We start from the raw sequence: 21946 nt of genomic DNA on the forward strand, positions 1-21946 counted from the left end.
GATCTCACCATTCTTCTACCCTGGTACTAAGTACAGGAGCTCCCCAGGGCTGTGTGCTAAGTCCCTTCCTCTATTCCCTGTACACACATGATTGCACCCCACTGTATAACACCAATGCAATTATTAAATTTGCGGATGATACGACAGTGGTGGGGCTCATAAATAAGAACAATGAATCTGCTTATAGAAAGGAGGTACAAAGGTTGATACTTTGGTGTAAAGAAAATCATCTCACACTTAACATCAAAAAAACTAAAGAACTCATAATTGATTTTAGGAGGAAGAGAAATGTACATTTACCACTGTACATAAACAGTGAGGAAGTGGAGAGAGTTGGTAGTTTTAAATTTCTGGGTACTTACATCTCAGAGGACCTCTCATGGACTATAAATGCCAACATGCTAATGAAGAAGGCACAGAAGAGGCTGTATTTCCTGAGAATGCTCGGCAAGTTAAATTTATCTCAGCATTTACTTCTGCCATACTATCGTAGCACCATTGAGAGTGTCCTAACCTATGGCATTCTGGCATGGTTTGGGAGTAGCTCTGTAGCGGACAAAAAAGCTCTACAGAAAACCATTAAAATTGCCCAGAATATCATCGGGCTCCAGCTACCAATCCTGGATGACATCTTCACATCCCGCTGTCTAAGGAAGTCACACAGCATCCTGAGAGACTCTTCCCATCCTGCTTATAACTTTTTTGAACTGTTACCATCTGGCAGAAGATATAGAACAATTAAGACTCGGACCACACGTTTTCTCAATAGTTTTTATTCCAGAGCTATAATTGCAATTAATAATGAGCTTAAAGACCACCAGTAGTGAATAATTAGTTGGACTGTGTTACTTGGCCTGCGGTGTAGATGTCTGTATTTTTAGTGGGGGATTTTTTAGTGTTTGGGGAATTTTATGTGTGTCCATGTGTCTGGTCTCTGGGTGTCTGTGAATTTCGTTGTATGGGTATACTGTGTATATACTTACAATTATAATAAATTATTATTATTATTAATGGGCTATGGCCAGACTGGACAGAAGCGCAGTCATTAATGGCCAGTTAGAGGAGAGAGGCAATCGGACGAAGTTCGTGCAGAGCGCGCTCGCACATCCTCTTTTCTGAGGCAAAGTCGCTCCGTCGATGAATCCTCTGTTGTGATATTGAAGGGTCCTCTCATGGATCAATGGGATAGCTATGTGAGAGGAACCGGACTGTCTTTTGATCTATTTCTCTTTGAAAAGCGGAATAAAAAGCAAACTCATATAAGCGAGTCTGCGCGGCTACATCTATCTGGGTAAAACGTAGTTCACTCAGGCAGAAAAATAATAAACATGCCCGAGAATCAAATGGGGCTCAGGAGGCCAGAAAAGGCAGGAAAACTTGAAAGAAATAGAAAGGTTGAACTGAAACGAAAAACAACTCATGGGGGGAATCGTAGACTGAATAATTGAGAAGGGGAAGTATCCCATTAAAAGGGAAGTGATGAATAGCTAAGGGAAAAACCTTGTGGAAATACGTAGCTCTATATCTCTGTAGAACTTTACAGCATGGCGGAAAAAAGGAACTGAGGGGAATCTCAGGTGGGAGGAGCATGTGCCTCTTGGGGGATCGTCCCATAAAATTGTTACTTTTAGCTCTAGAAGAGTCCGAGAATGTCAGCGCAGGCGCAGACTAAACCCATATGTGTGTATTCACAGAGGCCACGAAGAAGAACCACTAGTTAGCTACTAAGTGGTAATCAGTCTACTTAGGAGTAGAACAACAATAATATTGCAATTTAAAATTCAACTTTATTTAGAAGGTGTTCTAATACCAAATATGAGAAGACTCCTGTATACACCGCAAAACGTTTAGAGCTCTCACAGCTGTTTTCATTTTTTTCCTATAAAAAGGGTTTGCCAGAAGCCCTTTGGCAATTTATACGGAGTTCTGACTAGTCTCTCAGGCCTGTTTTTTAGCACAGTGATATCAATCAGAGCTTATGTGAGAAGAAAGGCTAAGATGCTCTCCACTTTGGAGGTCATTGTGCTTACAAAGAAAAGGGCCACACGACAAGGAGGCAGGTTTTTCTGAGTTTTCCTTTTTTCCTCCTTATCCCTCTGGATTCTGTAGCTTCCAGCCTGAAGAAGGATTCTGTAGAACCTGAAAGATCACTTTGTTTGTGCAGTTCTAGTGAGTCTAATAAATAATGTTCCATTAACTGGACTTGCTTGAAAAGACCTAAGAGCTACTTCATAGTACATAAAAGGGAAGAAGGAGATTTCAAGCAGTACAGTGTGAATGTGATTTTCCTTCCCATCCCAACAGGGAGTCTGTATGGAAATGTTCAGTTGTCAATCACAATTATTCCTCTGTTATAGGGATAGGGAATTATGACCCTCCACATGTAATTGGACTACAACTGCTTTGAACTGGTGGGAGCCAGAGTCCAACACAACCTGGAGCAGAGCTTGAGAAGCAGCTTTAAAGAAAAATGAAACCCGTTGCTGTCACCCATAACTGAGCAGTGACAGATTTTTGATGGGGGTCCTACCAATACATGGATGATTTCATCATGTCATCATATGTATTCCTCTTTGAAATAATGTTCCAAGTTCTGATCCTGGAGGACCATTTGTCTTCCAGCTCTGCTCTATCAAATGTTCTGAATAGCTGTGCAGATAGCAGCAGAGTGCTTCCAGAAGGTAGGTAACAATGGTTTGGCTGAAAATGGCAGGTACTCATGGAAATAAAGCATGTCAAATGCTAAATACAGTAATAGAGTTTTAAAGAATCTAATATATACTTTCCCCCATTTGACTGAAAATTGCAGGTCACAGTTCAGTCCAGTTAAACACACTGACCAGATCCTTCTGGGATTTTACTCAAGTGAAGTCACGTAAGTTATGGCAGAAAATTGCATCTAATTAACAAGGTGCCAACTGCATGCCTGGATGTGTGCCAGTCATATGACTGATTATACAAGCAGCACCTTGTTAGTTAGCTGCAATTTGCTGCTATGACTTACGTAGTTTCTTTTATTCCAGAGAAAAACACAATAGGATTCTCCCCTAAGGGTGCTATAATCCAGTGGTTCTTAACGTGGGTGATAATGCCCCCAGGGGGCGATTTCATTTTTCAGGGGGGCAGTAGAACGAAAAGGGGCGGTGTGGGGGCGCTGGAGCAGAAGGGGGGCAGTAGGGGGTCGCTGGAGCAAGCCAAACCTGTGAAGATGGCTGCAGCCTTTTTACAGTGTGCATGAATATATATTTTCCTCCAATTTTAATTTAGTTTCAGACTTTTTGTCTTGAAATTTTTAGTTCCTGCATTTGTTTTTATGCCCTTTTTATATTTCTTTTTGCGTCTTAAAATTCACTTGCAACTAAATCATTAAATGTTACTTTTTGGGGAGCATTTCATTTTCTTGGAATTTAATTTTGTTTTCAGGGGTCATTGGATTTAAGTGTCTTAAATAAATAAATAAATAAATAAATAAATAAATAAATAAATAAATAAATAAATAAATAAATAAATAAATAAATAAATAAATAAGATATCATCACCGCGGGGAGGGGGGCGATGATAACTTCCTCAATGGCTCAAGGGGGCGTTTCTTTCAAAAAGGTTAAGAACCACTGCTATAATCAATGGATTTAAGCCTGCCTAAATCTGGACTGGACTATGCCCACGATGTCTCTCCATGAGAGACAGAATAGCATTCCTTCATTTAAAAAAACACATTGGTTGCATTTAAGCCAAGCTGTATCAATGATATTGATGCAATTTATATCAACTTAAACCTTATTGATTTCAATTGATCCACTCTGTATCCTGTATCCAGGCCTTTTAGGTTAAATACTTAGAAATATAGCATTTGGATAACACTTGCCACTAACATTTCCACAGAGCAAAACCAAAACAATGCCAATTCTTTCCAAAGAAAGTCCAAAAATGAAGCCACTTGTAAATAATTTCTGACTATACAGAAATGGCTAAAACGCAGATCATTTCATGTAACTCACCTATAACATCAGTGGTGATGGAAGCCAGGCTAAACAGGGGAGCTACTTTTTGCTGATATATCTTTTCTCCTTGATGTTTTCCTCCATACGGATTAATATATACAAGCAAGTGCTTTGGTCTACAGGCTGCCAAAATGAAAAGGGATATGTTGGTTGTCTAAATTTTTCTCCAGCTCTTCTATACATGCCAGAATTTTACCATGATCATTTCAAGAAACTGTCAAAGAACTGAAATCATTTTAAACAACAATTCCAGTGGAATAAATTGTACCATTATGGATGCTGCCATAAACTTTCAGTCAATGTTGAATCCTCTTTTTTTCAAAATCAATTTAGGGCTAATTCCAGTACTATTTTGTTCCAATTTTGTTTACCACGTCCAAGACAAAGTATTGTTTTTAACCTTGAAAGATCTAAGTTGCTTGAGGTCTGGCTATCGGAGGAAAAGCCTGTCTTGTTCTGAAACTGTCCGGACCTTAAGATCTTCAGGAAAGAACCCCTCCCCCCTTTAAAAGTGCCAACAGCTTCAGAAGCCCAGCTAGCAAGTCCATGGGAGAGGGCCTTCTCCTGCGTGGCCCCCTAGGCTGTGGAATGCACTCCTTTTGAACCTGCCATCTGTTTCCTCTCTGACTGATTTTAAGAAGACCGTAAAAACCCATCTTTTTATACTGGCATCTCATGTTTAGCCTGCTCTGTTTTCAATTTGTATACAGTATTTTTATGGTTTTATGGTAGGGCAGGTTTATATTATTTCATTACGGTTTTAGTTAAATGTTGGATTTAAACTGTTTTTTATTTCTTTTAACAGCTCTGTAAGCCGCCTTGGGTGCTATTTTTAGTGAGAAGGCAGAGTATAAATTTAATAAATAAATCATGAATAAATAATTGGGAAAAGTTGGAACGTGCCATTTTGTGAGTGGTAAAACTAGCTCCTAATGACAAGACATCATTTTACTGATTATTGGGCACTAGGGGAGGGAACTTGAAAAAAACATATTAGCTTGCTTCTAGTCTGTTCTGAATGTTTTCTGACTCTCTTTCTTCTGAGCAGGAATGTCTAAAGAGTTGTGGCAACCCACATATTTTCAACATGTGTTTCTTAATGATGTGCCGTCAAGTCGATTCCAAGTCACAGTGACTACCCCCACGATTTTCTAGGTATAAAGTACTTACTGTTGGGTGGTTTAAGACTCCCTCTTTCTGGGCACAATCTAGGGTCATGCAGCTTGCTGAAGGCTGCACAGGCTCACTCTTCTCCTTGATGCATGGAGGAGACTTGAACTCTTGATCCTTGACTCTGCAGCCAGGTGCTCCAGGTCACTGGGCATAAACCAATTTCCTTTTTCGGTCACTCCACTTCCTTACCAAAATATTTTCGTTTCCAATTCACTTCTGTCCTTAAATTTATATTTTCTAAAATTTATTTGAAGGTAATTTGATTTATTTTTGTTGTCTGTTTCAGTCTATACATCTGCCTTGAATGTCAGAAATTGTTAATAGTTAATACGCTAGCCGTGTTCCTTTATTTCCTCACCATAATCCCTCCCCTTCCCCATTTTGGCCCTGCCTGTAGACTGGAAGGATTTTGATTTACATTCGTCATCGTCTGCTTTGATCTGATCCCTGCACTCAGCCTTGTGTCCTTAGTCTCTGATGATTGAAGTATAATTTGTTTTCTTTCTGAATCTGTGTTATCGTAGAATTCAGTAAATCCTTGGTTGCCTAACATTAAAGAAAAGGTCTAACCCTTCACTTAGTAAAACCATCACTCCAAACAGACAGCACACATACAGGTTTTCCCAGGATCCCTGCCACAAAGCAGAGCTAGGAATAAATAATAAAACATCTGAACACCTGAGTCCCTGGAAATTTACTGTTGTATCACATCCACTCACTTCAACTTTTAAAAATGCAACCAGACACGGTTTCCATTTTCTAAATTACTTCACTGAAATTATACGCAAGAAAATACAGGGGAGGGGAGAAACCTGCTCTAAAAATAGTTTACGTTTCACTACCTTATTTGATGTTGCTGAGTTTCTTAGTAGAAGGGAAGGAGGGACAAGCACCGTATGAAGCAACAACCTTCCATGTATACATAAAAGGATACATACCAGAAAGGGTCAAAGAATCAATATACACACATGGCATTAATTTTGTGCTGGTAATATCAATGTGTCCTACTGACATGAATTTTGACCTAATACAGATGTCTCTGGAAGAACCACAGAATTGGAATGTGCCTTGTAAAGCCTCTAGTTCAGTGGTCCCCAACCTTTTGTGCAGGGGGTGTCACACTCGCACACATGCACATGAGTGTGAGCATGACAAGCCCCCGCCAGTGCGACCCCCCCCCGCACAAGTGCAACACGGCCCCCTCTGTGGGCATGCGGGGGGGCAGAGATCCGTATCCGCTGCCCAGTTCTGGCAACCCCATGGACTGGCACCGGGCCACAAACAGGGGGTTGACGACCTCTGCTCTAGTTCAAGCTGCTGTTTGGTGCAGAAAACCAAGAGGTAGAGCATCCCCAATAGCTGCCCATGCCACACTCAAGACAACTTTCAGTGAGAGAATGCTCTGGAATAAGTGGCCCCATTCTGAACTGCCCTTATGATCAAGGCATTTCTCCTAATGCACAAACAGATTTTGTACTCCTGTAAGTTACTTCCCGGGAACGGGCATATGAATGTTAAGAATTGCACTTTCCATGGTAAGGGTTGTCACAGAGAAAATACTCTCTCTCAAATATACATTCAAGCTCATGCATGCCAAGGAGCATAAAGGGAAGGGAGCAGTAGCTGCTTTAAAGAGAAACCTCTGGTCTTACCCATGTAATTGCCGACTGCTAGCAATTTACCCAATTTACCGAAATATTGGTAAAAGTCATGTAAGGCCCTTGCTATTTCTGTCTGATAACAGCTATATGAGGGCTATAGAAATTCATGGACCTACTCTTGTGCGTCTCCTTTCTCGCCTAGATTCCTGAACTGTGAACTCTCTTAGAAGTATTGGAGGAAACAACTTCCTCCTTTGCAACTTACTTTGCAAATCAAGTAATTCTTTTAGTGCACGTATCCAACGATTGCAAAGATGCTCATCAATGCACCAGAATGTCACTTCATTGCACTGCCAGCAGTGATGTCGTGCCCTCTTCACATGGTACACTACAATAAATAAAATAAAATATACCAATGAGAACATTAGAGGTATTTATGAAAGAAAGAAAGAAAGAAAGAAAGAAAGAAAGAAAGAAAGAAAGAAATAAAGAAAGAAAGAAAGAAAGAAAGAAAGAAAGAAAGAAAGAAAGAAAGAAAGAAAGAAAGAAAGAAAGAAAGAAAGAAAGAAAGAAAGAAAGAAAGAAATTCAAACACTCGTGATACAAATTCTCAAATATAATATGCAGCATTTATATATACAATTTGACAGTGTTTGAAAGATTCTACTTATATGAACTTAGTAACAGCAGAACCTTGTACACATTTAATCAAAAATATGTCACCTTGAGTTCAATAAGGTTTATATCCATGTAAATGGCCATAGTGGTAGAGTAGACCAATCCTATATGATGGGGGTCAGTATTCTGTCTCCACAGTGCAAATAGGGGCATGAGTCATAGAAAGAGTGTGGTTGGCTTGCTTATAGCCATCTGATCTGTTAACAGAAAGATGTGACTTCCTTGTTTATAGTTCAGTCTCCTGGTTGCTATGCTACAGTGATATTTTGTAGCATGAGGGCCTAGGTTACATGGCAGTAGGGCATCCTAAATTAAAACTACAGTACATTTGACAAAATTAGCTGACAGTTTTTAAAGGCTTTTTTAGACTCAAGACTTTCCAGAACTGGGAAACCTTTCAGAATGAAGGTTCCCCAGAAATCCCCGGTTTGGATGTCAGCTAGTAATGGATATAAAACCATAATGTCCTCAGTGATTTCAAGACAGCCAACATGTTCCTCTCATGTACCACCATTGTGAAAAGTAAAACTTCCATTCATACACAAAAAATGAGTAGATGTGTGGTTTATTCTGCTTTTACTAAGCTAATATATGCAGAATCCTTTGAAATGCCTGGCTTTTCATCTGAAACAGGCAGATGGAACCTCTTGAATTTAAAGTGCTACATTTGAAAGCCAAAGGCCTGAATCCAAAGTGATACTTCCAAATAATGATGATGACACTTCAAGCCGTCAACCTCTCCCATCCTCTCTGGCACTGAAAACCCGCTCTGGGATGTATCTCAAACTTCTGGAACAGGTTTTTGTTCTTGAGGATGGAAGTTGATAGACCTCCCACCTCATGCAGGAGGGAGGTCTATCAACTGCCCCCTTCTACTAACACACGTGGAAGCTGCTTGCATGAATGCTGTGCCATGCTGGATACTAGCCATTCCTTTCTTTCCTTCTTCCTATGGATAAGAGGAAGACTCAGTTGCCAGGAAGGATGATTTCCCAAACATTATTAACTATCTTTTCAAGAAGTGTAAATAAAAAAGAAAGAAAATCTCAGGAGTTAAAAGGATCAAATTTGAATGAAATTCCTCCATCCTCTTGGTTTTCAAAAAGCTGTTTCAGCATTTAAGCCACTGAAAAACATTGGCAAGTTTAACACTATACTATCAACTTCGATCATTACTAAAAACCATATATAAAAATGAGGCACATGCCTCATCAAAATGACCTTGTTAGTTAAAAAGTAAGATATAAAATATGGAAAAACAAACTTTATTTTACATAAAATATTTTACATGAAGATACTTATATTTGTACGTAAAATATTTATCGCCAGCTTTTCTCCTCAAGGCAACTTACAACATTTTCAAAAAATTGTATTAAGAGCTAAAACAGTAAATGATTACAGAATTAAAAACAGATTAAATTAAACAGATATAATTAAAAAATTAGTATAGTAGATAGTTCTAAAAACACATTTAAAAAATAACAAAAACCTCAATTATTGGGGGGGACCCCTCCTAGGTAGCCAGTTACTGAGAGAAAGGGTTTGTCTAGATTTTTTTGCTGTTGCTCCAACAAACTGCTGGACAAGAGGACATGTTTCAGAAGAGAAGCATGTCCCATTCACTAACAAACACAATTTTCCTTTTTTTTTTTTTTTTGCATCACCACCACCTGTGTGAGGGTGACAGGCCCCAAAATCTAAAACAGCCCTACTTGGCGCCCAACCCTGCTTCATCATTATAACCGAATAAAGCCATTCTGAGTGAGATTTACTTAGTAGCAGTGGTGCCCCGCAAGACGATGTTAATCTGTTCCATTGAAATCGCTGTCTTGTGAAAACATTGTCTTGCAAAAAGCGTTTCCCCATTGGAATGCACTGAAATCTGTTTAATGTATTCCAATGGGGAAAAATCGTCGTCGTTTTGCGAAAATCACCCATAGGGAAGCCATTTTGTGAAGCGCCAATGAGCTGTTAAAATCGCTGTCTTGCAAAGCATCGGTTCTGAAAACACCCATTCTGCGAGTCGCGGACCTAGCTGTTAAAATCACAGTCTTGCGAAGCATCGGTCCCGAAAAAAACCATCTTGCAAAGCACAGACCGAAACATCGTCCAGTGAAATTCGCCCATAGGAAAGACTGTTTTGCAAAGCGCTATAGCGACCGCAAAAAGTCATCGTCACGTGGATTTGTCGTTTTGTGAGGTCATTATCTAGCGGGGCACCACTGTACACTGTACATACAGAAAGATCACTACTTAGAAATGTTGGTTTTTTAAAAAATAGGTAAGAGGTAAGATTATATTACCTGTGAATGCATGTGGTTTTGTCATTTTTTGCCATTTCCCAGTACTAGATTGTTTCTTATCGATTTCTGTTTCCTCAACAGCAATGATCTCAGAAGTGGGCACAGCACAACTCTCTGTGAAAACATATCCTTGTGTGAGAGAGACGGGGGGCAAAGCCTTTCTTTATTCTATAACTCTAAACAAAAATGTACAAAGGTGGATTACTTGAGAAAAAAAACTGATGAAAGTTTGAACTACCAACATATATCAGTACTGTCAGATACTTTCTTGTACATTACACATTCAGAATATTCTCTTTGGAGGAATGAGGATAAAAATATACCTGACAAAGATGCTTGAAATTTCATAATAATGAAGTTAAATGCACATGAGCATATGTTACTAACTACTGTATAGCCACACACAATATTGGTCTTTTCAGCCCAATATCTAAGTGTGCAATGAATGCAAGGCTTTAAACCTCTTTCCATATGTTCACCTTAGCTTTCTCCCTGTGATCCTAAGAACAGAATATCTGCTACTATTAAAATGTGTTTACCCGCATTTATTCAGAATCAACTCCTATTAAGTTCAGTGTCTCCCAAGAACATGGGTACAGGATGGTACTGCAATCTTCCGTGTTTTGAAAAATCCTGATGTAATTATCTCTGTGAAGCTAAGCCAGTCTGAATATTTAATTCTCTATTTCCAAAATTTGTTCATCTCATTTTCTGCAATGGTGTGATAATACAATATGCAAAAGTTAAAACATAATTAATTAATATTGATCAAATAAACCAGAAATGAGAATTAGACAGTAAGAATTTGCCTTGTCCAAGACCAATTTGTTTAAAATAGCCTATGGCACAAACCTATACAGGTTTTTTCCAAAGTTAAGATTGACTGAGTCTGGTGGAATTTATTACCAGGTGCATGGGTTTAAGAATGTAGCCACAGCAGTGAGGCTGAGAGCCTCTGAGAACGTTGGAAGAAGGGTGTGTGTGTGAGGTGATAGAAACCATACAAACAATCACTTTAAGCTGAACACCAACTGTAATATCTCCATTAGGTAAAGGTAAAGGTTCCCCTTGACATTTAGTCCAGTCGTGTCCGACTCTAGGGCACGGTGCTCATCCCCGTTTCCAAGCCATAGAGCCAGCGTTTTGTCCGAAGACAGTTTCCGTGGTCACGTGGCCAGCGTGACTAGACACGGAACGCCATTACCTTCCCACCGAGGTGGCACCTATTTATTGATTCACATTTTTACATGCTTTCGAACTGCTAGGTTGGCAGGAGCTGGGACAAGTGATGGGAGCTCACTCTGTTGCATGGATTTGATCTTACAATGGCTGGTCTTCTGACCTTGCAGCACAGAGGCTTCTGTGATTTAACCCACAGTGCCACCACATCCCTACAATATCTCCATTAGTCATTATTATTTACAACTTAAGACTTGATCTAGCACAACTGTTAACCAAGAAAACAACATAATAGACAATATTCTAGAGCAGGAAGGTGTAAGATGTAGCCCTACAAATGTTTTTTGGACTGCAGTTCACAGGAGCCTTAGCTTGCCAGGCCAATGATGAAGAGTGTTGGGATTTGCAGTCCAACAACACCTGTGGGGCCACCCCGATCATCCCTGCTCTAAGGATAAAGAACTACCCAAGTAGCAGAGGGCCAACAATGATGTAAAAACACATTCATGCAAAATGTAAATCAGTTCACACAAGAGGACTATTATATTTCAGGAGCTCATTTTTCCAGACTGGAGAAATACAAAGATGTCAACAGCTGACACTTATTGAATAAGGTCTTCTCTTTCTGCCTCAGCAATTAAATCCTGGAGGATGAATTTACTTCTTATTGTCAGCAGAATGCAATACAAACTCACCAAGTATGGCAATCAAAGACAAACTATTTGAGAAAGCGCGCGGGGGGGGGGGGGGTTCATTTAGCCACACTCCATTTATTTCCAAACTGACAATGAAGTGCAGGCACAGAGAAGTGCTACTCCATGAAACCAGGATCTCATTAGCATGAAGAACACCCAGTATATTACGCCTGAGAAAAAGCTCTGTTTCTGATCCCTGAATGATTAATTTAAAGCCTCTATGGTGCGTTCGTTTCCAAGAAAGAAAAAGTCCTTTTGTTTCAAGGGATCGTATGTGGACACATTCTTGCATTACATAAATGACACTGCCTATCCAGAAGTCTGGGCTGCACGGGGCCTTTTCCTCTTGTCCTTAACCCCCACTCTCTGCCAATGAGTCACTTCATATCACAAGGCAGCCTTTACACTGTTCCACGCAGCACATACCACATGAAGAAGCCTGCTGGATCACCACAAAGCTGTCTAAACCAGCTTCCATGGGAAAGATATAATGGCTAAGCATACCTTTAATCAAATTTTTTAAAAAGACAGCTCTTCACTGACCTCTTTGCCTTCTCCACAAAACCATTTCCTTTGCAGCTGGTTATGGGAAGAAGAAGAAAAAAAACAGGTTTCTGGTTATATTACAGCTGCTCCTTACAAGATTGATCTGACATTAAAAACTGGTAATGGTGTGTTCTTGCTTTCCTTTTCCCTCTCTATCCCTATTACTTTTTGTCTTGTGTCCTTCTATTGACTAGTGACTTCCTTATTTTTACCTATCTGCAAGATGCTCCAGAAGCCATCCTGGCTGAGGAGGGGCCTATAAGAGGATCACATGGATAAATAATATTGTCTCCCTAAGGGAAAATGGAGAGTAACTCTCTTATCCTCGTCCAAAACTGGACAAAGTACTATGTCCAATAGGGTATTCCCTAGCAAATCTTAGTTGATTTTCTGCATTTATGATGCAATATAATCAGTTAACAGCTAATATAATAATGGTTTGGGGTGGAAACCGACCTTCTTTGTCACTATAGTTTGTTTTAAAATGGTGACATTATTGGCTGATTTCTCCTTTGTTACTGTCTCAGGGTCGTCCTTCCTGTGCTTACTCTGAAATCCCACTGAGACCTATTCTCAAGTGTATAGAAGGCTGCATTCTAAAAATGAATCAACATGTGCAAAACAAATCCCATACCAATATTTCCATGTAAATAATGCCAGGCAGCTTATACAATTCTCTCTAGTGACATGTTTTTCTAAACTCTGCATTTAAAAAAAATGTAAACCTGTTTCAAATACAGTGTTTGCTATAAGGTCAAGTGTTATGGTAGGTTTGCAAGTTAATGCCATTTAGTAACTTTAAGGAATAAGATGCATGGCAAAAATTTCTAAAGGTTATACATGTTAGCTTGTTCTGGAGAAAACAGTGTGTACTAGCACTTAAAGACCACCAAGTTTTATTTGGCATAAGCTTTTGTAAAACGCAACTCACTTCATCAGCTGCTGTTCGAAAAGCTTGTGCCAAGTCAATAAACTGGCACAGGTAATATAACTGTTACTGGTGTATACTGCAATTCCCCTGAGTAGTCACCACATTACTTTCTCATACTATGATTACAATGATTGGTCACGAGAAAGAAATCCATTTCCCTCACGGCAAAGTGGTTAAACTGCACTACAGCAGTCAAGACTCTGCTTGTAACCTGAGTTCGATCCCAATGGGCTCAGGTACCCAGCTGAGGGTTAATTTAGCCTTCTATCGCTGGGGGGGGGCAATCTGTAGCCTGTATAATTAAATTGAAAACTGCTTAGAGAGTGCTTTAAGCACTAGGGGCAGGATATAAGCAGCCCGCTTTGCTACAAATTCACTTGCTCTTTTTGCTTTTTATATCTAACACCTTCAGAAATAGGTTTTTATATGCTGAATGCCAGGGAATGCACTCCCCGTACTGCCTTGATCAATGGGAGGACTTAGGAGTCATTGTGTCACAACCTAGGGAAACCCAGACTTCCCATGAACTCCATGACTTATAAACTGAACTAGAAACAATTAAGTTGAGTGGGACTTTTCCAAGGTCAGCAGTTCAACACAGGCCTCTGCCCCAGCAAGTTTGACTACAGATTTTTAAATACTGTACTCCTGATGGAAGCCAACTGAATTCCTGAAACTTGCATGAGGGGCTTATGAACCAGTTTGAAAAGAATCAAGAACTGGACAGGCTAATAAATGGCATCTCCTGTAGGATACAAACATTCTGTTGCCAAGGCCTAGATATTAAAGAAGGTGGGGAACTCAGATCCTGGAAAGAAAACAATTGTTAATAGCTTTGGTCTCAGTGGCAGTTCATAGGCTTGATCAATTAACTGCATAGCCTATAGATAATAGGAAACTCAGGAATGTTATGAAATTATTTGTGAATTACTTTGTGTTATATTCCAGAGACACAAGGCTTTTTTAGACTACAACTCCCAAAATCCTCCAGGCAGCATGGCCACTGAGAAACAGCAACTGAATAGGCCTAAAGCAGTGGTTCCCAGCCTTGGGTAGCCCGGGTGATAGACCAGATGACAGCCTGTATTACAATGTATTTTTATGTTCTTTTGTTTCCTCATTCTAACCTGGAACTGAAAAAAAAAACTGGGGGGGGGGGTTTAAAAAACTGAAAAAGCACTCTGAGCTTTTCAGATTTACAGTAGGTTCCTTAACCCCACCCAAATGATTAAGAACTTGCAACACATACACCAGAAGAGCAAGGGGAAAGTGAATAAATAAGGTCAACACCATGTCAAGCTTGTTTAATTAATGACAAATAAGTTAGTGGGTAAGATGTGTGCAAGACTGAAGGAGAAAGTCATACTAGACTAGAGATATTAAAGGGCAGGCAGGACATAAAACAAAAGAGAAGAAATTATTCATAACGGAAAACAGAAAGTCAAGAAAACGTAAATGAATTTTGTTAGTGGATTTCTTCCCCCGGAATCTCTCTCTTCGGAACCATAGAAGATAAAAATTTAACAGATACAATTAAACAGTACTTTTAAAGATTAAATCTTTGAAGCAATATAAACAAAAGCAAACAAAACAATTATTTTTGTTAGCCACTTTGGAAATGGTTTTGTTGTAACAAAGCAGCGTATAAAAATATTAAATCAGTAACATAAATAATCTTGAAACAAAAAGTTCTATCTCATACCAAATAAACTTCCCAAGAATTTGTTTGAGAAAATAAACAAATAAAATGATGAAATAACTGACACTGATCCAAACTCTGTTATTTTAGGTGCCCTGTTTTCCCCAAAATAAGGACTAACCTGAAAGTAAGCCCTAGTATGATTTTTAGGATGCTCATAATATAAGCCCGACCCCAAAAATAAGCCCCAGTTAAGTGAAAACCTGCCCTCCACCATTGTGCAGCAACTAGAAGGAAATGACATGACTGTATTTGAGTAAATGTAGATCGTTGTACATTAAAAAAAAATAAAACATCCCCTGAAAATAAGCCCTAATGCATTTTTGGAGCAAAAATTAATATAAGACCCTGTCTTATTTTTGGGGAAACACAGTAGTCAGTTGCACTAGAGTAGGTCCACTGAATCAATGGGGATCTGGTGAGTCAACTCTATAAACTCAATTGATTCATATGGGCCTACTCTAGTGCAATTTTCTACACTAAGGAACAAGATTTTGGCCATTATGTAATATTTACATGCTATTATGTTTACATAATATTAATACAGAATAACATGTATTATCAATCTGTTTGAGGCCAACAAATCCAGATCTGAAATCACAGTTTTTGCTAACTGCGGTTTGTTGTAATCACCAGATACACAATTTACAAGTCAGGGCTATTCCTGCTTCAAGGCGTGGATATATGTACTACAGAGATAGGTTTGGATGTATGAGTCAAAGCTCTGAGAGGATGAGTAACAAAGGCTAAATAACCAGTTTGAACTACGCTGTGTATTCTCAGTTATGCTTATCATAAACTTCAGCTTAATTGTTTTGTGTTACACAAATGAGCTGGGCAAGGTTGGTAGGGCCACTAAGAAGAGACTGAAAATCTCTGTATCATGTTTACACTGATCAGTTTTCCACAATGTCCTAACTGGGCCAAAAGAACAAACTGTAATTGCTGATCCTGGCTTTATGCTTAGCTCCTGAAGAAGGCTTTGCTGAAACGTGTTGAACCAGAGCTTTTTAACTACCCATTTAAAGAATACAGAATAAAGAACTCGATTCTATTATCTACATCCTGAGACTTCATCTCTCATTTATAATCTGGACTTCTGTGGATGTACCAATTCCTTCTGTTCAATTTCTCCTCTAGCAACCTGGTACATCTCCCAGCTATTTAAAGTGAAGAACTGGGTGGATGGGGGCTAGAACTGGAGGTAGCCTTCTGGAGACTTCAGATTTCATTGGAACAGGTGAGCTGACCTGCAAAGCCTCCAAAACTGCCCAGCCCTGATTAAAGGTAAGCACAGTTTCTGCTTCACATGCAACAACAGGCTGTAGTAAGCCTGAACCACGAACTGCAGGTTTCCAACCTCCCTTTTTGCAATCCCAATGGAATTGGGAGCAGAAGTGAGTCCTTTTTCACAGAAGAAACGCTCATTCACGTAGCGTTTAACCCATCACAGAGTGTTCTAGCCAAACTGAGCCAATATATTACAGCATGGTCATCTGGATTAGATTCATGTTTTCCAATTTGGAAATACTTGATGGCAGCAAGCAGGTTTACATCAGCCACCTTTTCCCCCAGCAATCCCGCACTTCCCCATTTTACTGCCTGCTCAGAGCTGCCTACAGGCAGAATCACAGATAAGGTCTTTATTATCATGAGGATTCGGCCAGGCACGTGTGTGCTTCTGTGCTCTTTTCTCCAGGCAGAACAACGTAAACAGAAGCTTCTCATTTGCTCACCTACAGTATTTCATACTGCAGGTGTAGGACTGAACGCCTGGCTATTCCCCGCACAAAAGACTCCCTAATTTGGCCCACAAATTATTACTGTCTGCTGTAGTGAGTAAAATTCTTCCCAAAGAAGAAAAGGAACAACAAGGAAGCAATATACATTAAATGCAAAAGGAGGGAAGCTGGCCATGCTCAGCCAGCATCTGGTGGTGCCAGCTTGAAGTGCCTCTGCTCTCTTTTCCCATTAAGTGTGAAACAAGCTGAACTTCCAGTTGAAGTGCCAAGTAGAAAAGCTCCACCCTGTGCTTCTGCTGAGAACCAGATGAAATCTGATGGGGAGGGGGGGGAATCCTCCATCCCCACTGTTTGCAAATTGTAGGATAGTGATATGGTTTTGGGAAAAAAAGAGTACATATGTGAAATAGTAAGATTTGCAGGTTTATTGGCAAGATTGTCATGCATACACAAAATTGACAGGAGAAACAAAGGACTAGAAATGTCTCCCTGACCCACTATTTTATTTTATTTTCTTAGTTCAAATTTTATACCATCCAAAATTAATTTTTGGAGCAAAAATTAATATAAGACCCTGTCTTATTTTCGGGGAAACACGGTAAAACAAATATAACACACAAAACCTACCCTCCAAGAGACAAGCAAGACCGGGGGGAGGGGGGGACGACACATATTGATCAGTGTAAGAAATGTGCTTTCTTCCTCCACTATTTCAGTTAGTTGGGGAGAACTTCCCCAAAAGCTTCCTTTAAAAAGCTCTCTTTTTAAGCTGCTTTTTAAAGCCATGGAGGGAGGATGCCTGGTGTGGTTCCTGTGACAATACATTCCACAGAGAAAGCACCACAGCTGAGAAGGCCCGGTTTCTGGTTGAGTTTTTCAGGGCGTCTTGAGGTGTCAATATCTATGGTAACAAGGTCTGTGTGGACCCGGCCCAGATGGACAGTTCAACTTGGCAGAAGACATTCACACAAGTAATGAAATCCCAAACCATTCAGGGCTTTGTATGTTAAAACCAAAACCTTGAACTTTGCATGAGAACGATTGGTATCCTATGAAAATGGTCCAGAATTAGGATGATACAGTCACATTTCTTTACCCTGGCAATCAGTCTGGCTGCTACATTTTGGACCTTGTGAACGTTCCATATCAGGACAGAAAACTTTCAAAGTAACATAGGGCCAATCCCAATTTCAACCTGATTTATCTTACATGGTTCTTACAAGCATGCAGTTGGAGGACAGGGAAAGGATGAACACCATTTTGTACTCACTGAAGGAAAATCAGGAAATACACATAAATTAGACTAATTAAATGAAGTGACTGTGCTCAGTTGGTCACACATAGTCATCCACCTTCTTACACCACACCGAAAATGGAATCTAAAAACCTGTTCTTGGAAGTTCCACTGAAACCAGTCAGATTAGCTTCCAATGATTTGGGATTGGGTGGGAGTTTCAAATACCATTCCTATTGCTCTGCTTGATTCTAACAAGGTATTTCCTTATGTGTTGTTGTTGTTTTTCTGGTATTGCTCCTGTGCTTATAGCAAATCCAGGGCTGACAGAAATTAACAGGCACATTTTGTTGTATAGATCAGGGGTCACCAACCCCTGGTCCATGGCCTGGACCACAGAGACAGATCTCCCACCCAGCCCGCACACACTCACCCCCCTGCACAGTCCCTTCGTGCATGTGTGCGAGTGCGCCCCACCCCTTTGTGCTTGTGCATGAGTGCGGGGGGGTCCTGCCTTCCCCGCACACAGACCCTGTCCTCCCCCAACCAGTCCAGTGTCAAAAAGGCTGGGAACCTCTGGTATAGATGTGGTCTTCAAAAAAGGCCAGCTGTTGAATTTCTGCCTGTTAGGAAGCAGCTATGGCACTGTCACTGTGCTAGGAAAGAAAAAACAGAGCCCAAGTGGGACAATATTGCTATCAATATTTCAAAATTACTCTGGACTCTTCATGCTTTCCCACTACAATAAACTTTTCAAAAAGATTCATAATTACATATACCAAAAACAAATGGGAGCTTGTTGAATACCAGATTAGCAATTTCAATTGTTTCTCTTTTCCAGCCAAGCAAAACAAAGAATCTGCCACTTAAGGGTCCTACAGCTGCAATTCTACTAACTTCAGCAGGAAAGTAAACCTCTGTGAGGCTCAGTTGTGTACGTGTAATATGCTGTAAAAATGTGGTATCATTCTATCACTTCCTGTTATGACAGGCCAGTCCATACTCCTGCTTACATCAGGCATCTAATGCAGTGAAGTACGTATCTTTTTCAAGCAGGCTGTACCTTAGTTTGGCAGACGCTTGTAGCTGGTGGTGGCACATTTTACTATTTTCAAGATTTCCCCCCCCCCTTCTCCCCTCCCCAACTCAATTCAAGGCCTTGTACAGTATTTTATTTCAATATTTTTAATTCTACTTTAATGTTTTTCCATTCAAAAGGAGCTTCCTGTTTACCACAAGGAGCTGAGCACTTGAATAACTCCTGTAATACACTGGATTCTTAGTTAAACAGGCCTTGCTCAACTATGTGTTTATGTCTAAAGATTAAAATGAATTTGGCACACTTACAAGTAAGATACACAAATGAAACAGAGTCTCCACATTTAATACAGGAGACCAGGAAGATTTTAAAAACAGGTAAGAGGAACAAACTAATGGTTTCTTGCTTGACGACTGTATTACTGAAATGGCTAAAAGTCTTAAAAGAGATGTTCTGTGATAATAACTCTGTTGTGGGGGAAGCAAATTTATTTTAGAATTTCAGTACAGATTACATCAGACTTTGAAATGATTACTTTTTAAATGTGGACTGGGGACAGTTAAAACAAACAAGAAGAGTTTGTTTAAAGAATATTACACTGTTGCTTTTTAAAGGTATAAAAGAAAGCTCACGGCGAATCCTTAACTGAGTTTATCTGTGGCATTAAATATGTTTATACAAGGACAAGCCCACTGATTTCAGTGCAGCTCACATCAAAGCAAATATGTCTAGCTTTACAAAACTGTGGTTTAAAATATATTGGCTAACCAGTCCCGCACCTTAATTCATTCTTTTAAATCCATATGCAATTAACGGCACAACACTGTCATATGTGCTGTGCTTTAATTTGTTTGAAAAATGGCTTGAAATTCTAGTAGCTTTAATAGGAGGGCCATAATCCACTATTCTAACAGGTTCTGTCACCACTGATATCAGAAAGAAAGGGTGGGACCAGCAGAAGAACAGCTTTAAAGAGCTCCCAACATAGCAGAGAGATTATGGAAATGTAGCATAGAAGAAAAATTAGTTGCTACTGTCTTGTTCATTAAAAATGCTGGGAGAGGCTCTTGAACTGGTAACTTGGTCAGATGGGAGACTCACAGTTACTCATTTTTATTCACAAAAGTATGTGATTACCACTTTTCAGTCAGTTTCTCTGATGCATTACACTGAGGCTGTTATTTTTAAATAACAGTAATTTTTCTTTTTAAAATACTGCATGTAGATACATCTATTCAAGCAAGCTTTACAGTAATTTCCAGTAATTATTATAATGGTAATAATATAATATTACACAAATGAAGAGCAGTTCAATAAAACAAGGTAGAGAAACTGTTAATTCCCCCAAATCAGCTGAAATATTTTTGTAAATTCCTTGTGAAAAGCCAAAGAAACTGTCTTTTTGGACTCCATGATCACTGCAGATGGTGACAGCAGCCACGAAATTAAAAGACGCCTGCTTCTTAGCGATGACAAACTTAGACAGCATATTAAAAAGCAGAGACATCACCTTGCAGACCAATGTCTGCATAGTCAAAGCTATGGTTTTTCCAGTAGCGATTTATGGAAGTGAGAGCTGGACCATAAAGAAGGCTGACCGTCGAAGAACTGATGCTTTTGAATTGTGGTGCTGGAGGAGACTCTTGAGACTGGACTGCAAAGAGAACAAATCTATCCATTCTGAAGGAAATCAACCCTGAGTGCTCACTGGAAGGACAGGTCCTGAAGCTGAGGCTCCAATACTTTGGCCATCTCATGAGAAGAGAAATCTCCCTGGAAAAGACCCTGATGTTGGGAAAGAGTGAAGGCAAGAGTAGAAGGGGATGACAGAGGATGAGATGGGTGGACAGTTTCATCAAAGCTACCAACATGAATTCGACCCAACCCAACTCCAGGAGGCAGTGGAAGACAGGCGGGCCTGGCGTGCTCTGGTCCATGGGGTCACAAAGAATCGGACACGACTTAACGACTAAATGACGACAGCAACAACAACAACAACAACTGATTAATCAGATGCCCTGATGGAGGCTAAAGCAATCTTTTCTTCCTGATCTTTCTTCAAAGAAAGACCCACATGGCCTTTTTCGAAAGCTAACTGTGAGCCTTGAAAACAGGGTACATGTGTCCTGTATATCTTGCTTTCAATGCAAAAAGCACTTTCAAAAGTGCTGTTTAGTGTCAGCCTTGAAAACAAGGTACTTGTATCTTACTTTCCATGGGAACAGCACTTTCAATATGCTGTTAGTCTGGAATATAAAGTCTGTGTGCTGCACCCATTTTGTTTTGAAAAAAAAAAGAACAAGGAAGAAAAGATTATTTTTGCCACTGTGATAAATTGAGCAGCATGGGCTACTTCCATGTAGCCTACTGATCACCTGTTGCTCATCCTTGGTTTACAGGGGGAAAGGTGAGAAAATGTCTGGCACTGGAAACAGTTGAGGATACCTTTACATTTTATGCAGCATATATATAAACAGCTAAGATCTACTCATAGTACAAAAATAAGATGTAGGGTGCTTCCAAACACATTTCCTTGTGCTACCAATTGAAAAGCTCTATACAACTATTCTTGCATTCCCTCCTTAATGGATCTTTTGAGCTACTGGAAGAAAAACACAGGAGGGCTACTAATGGAAGACAGTGCCATCTGGATCCTGCCCCCTTCCTGTAATAATTTCATACTGGAAGCAAGGCATCTGCACCCTATCTTTTGTCTGGAAACACCTTAAGTGTGGGGATATACTGCTTCATCCAGTCATTTTTTCAGAATATGGTAGTTGAAAATATGATGAGTGAAGAATATGGCAGAAATGGAGATTGCAAATGGGTATCAAAGGTAAGAGCTGAACAGACTGGTGAGCTTCCTTTCTCCAGGAGACTTCTGGAATTATAAAATGTCATATATGCAGTTGGTGCAGCAAAGTTTCCTGTATACTCTGGAAGCACTACAGAGGCTTCAGGGTGTACATTATTCGCATGTGACCATAGGTGCAGACCTAGCTGATTTGCCTGTCACCCACAGATGATCAGGTAAGTGCCACATAACAGGACTGATTTAAACTTCCATTGGGGTGGCAAAATTTTGACCCTCCAGTTATTCTGGCATACAATGCTTGTCACAGTTC

At 39.8% G+C, this 21946-nt stretch overlaps 1 protein-coding gene across 3 annotated transcripts in view; it reads right to left on the reverse strand.

The window, feature by feature from the left end:
- Positions 1-21946, reverse strand: part of CERK (ceramide kinase) — a 62720-nt gene that overhangs the window by 38739 nt on the left and 2035 nt on the right. The window contains exons 2-5 of one of the 3 annotated variants that reach the window (XM_020796994.3): positions 12174-12209; positions 9757-9870; positions 7041-7163; positions 3999-4124 (exon numbers count right to left, since the gene is read on the reverse strand). In XM_020796994.3, the coding sequence (XP_020652653.1) occupies positions 3999-4124; positions 7041-7163; positions 9757-9870; positions 12174-12209 (399 nt within the window). The remainder of the gene's footprint in view (positions 1-3998; positions 4125-7040; positions 7164-9756; positions 9871-12173; positions 12210-21946) is intronic. The other 2 variants (XM_020796995.3, XM_078394392.1) reach the window with 2 other exon arrangements.

Source organism: Pogona vitticeps, chromosome 5 (genome assembly GCF_051106095.1).
Source record: "Pogona vitticeps strain Pit_001003342236 chromosome 5, PviZW2.1, whole genome shotgun sequence".
Lineage (NCBI taxonomy): Eukaryota > Metazoa > Chordata > Lepidosauria > Squamata > Agamidae > Pogona > Pogona vitticeps.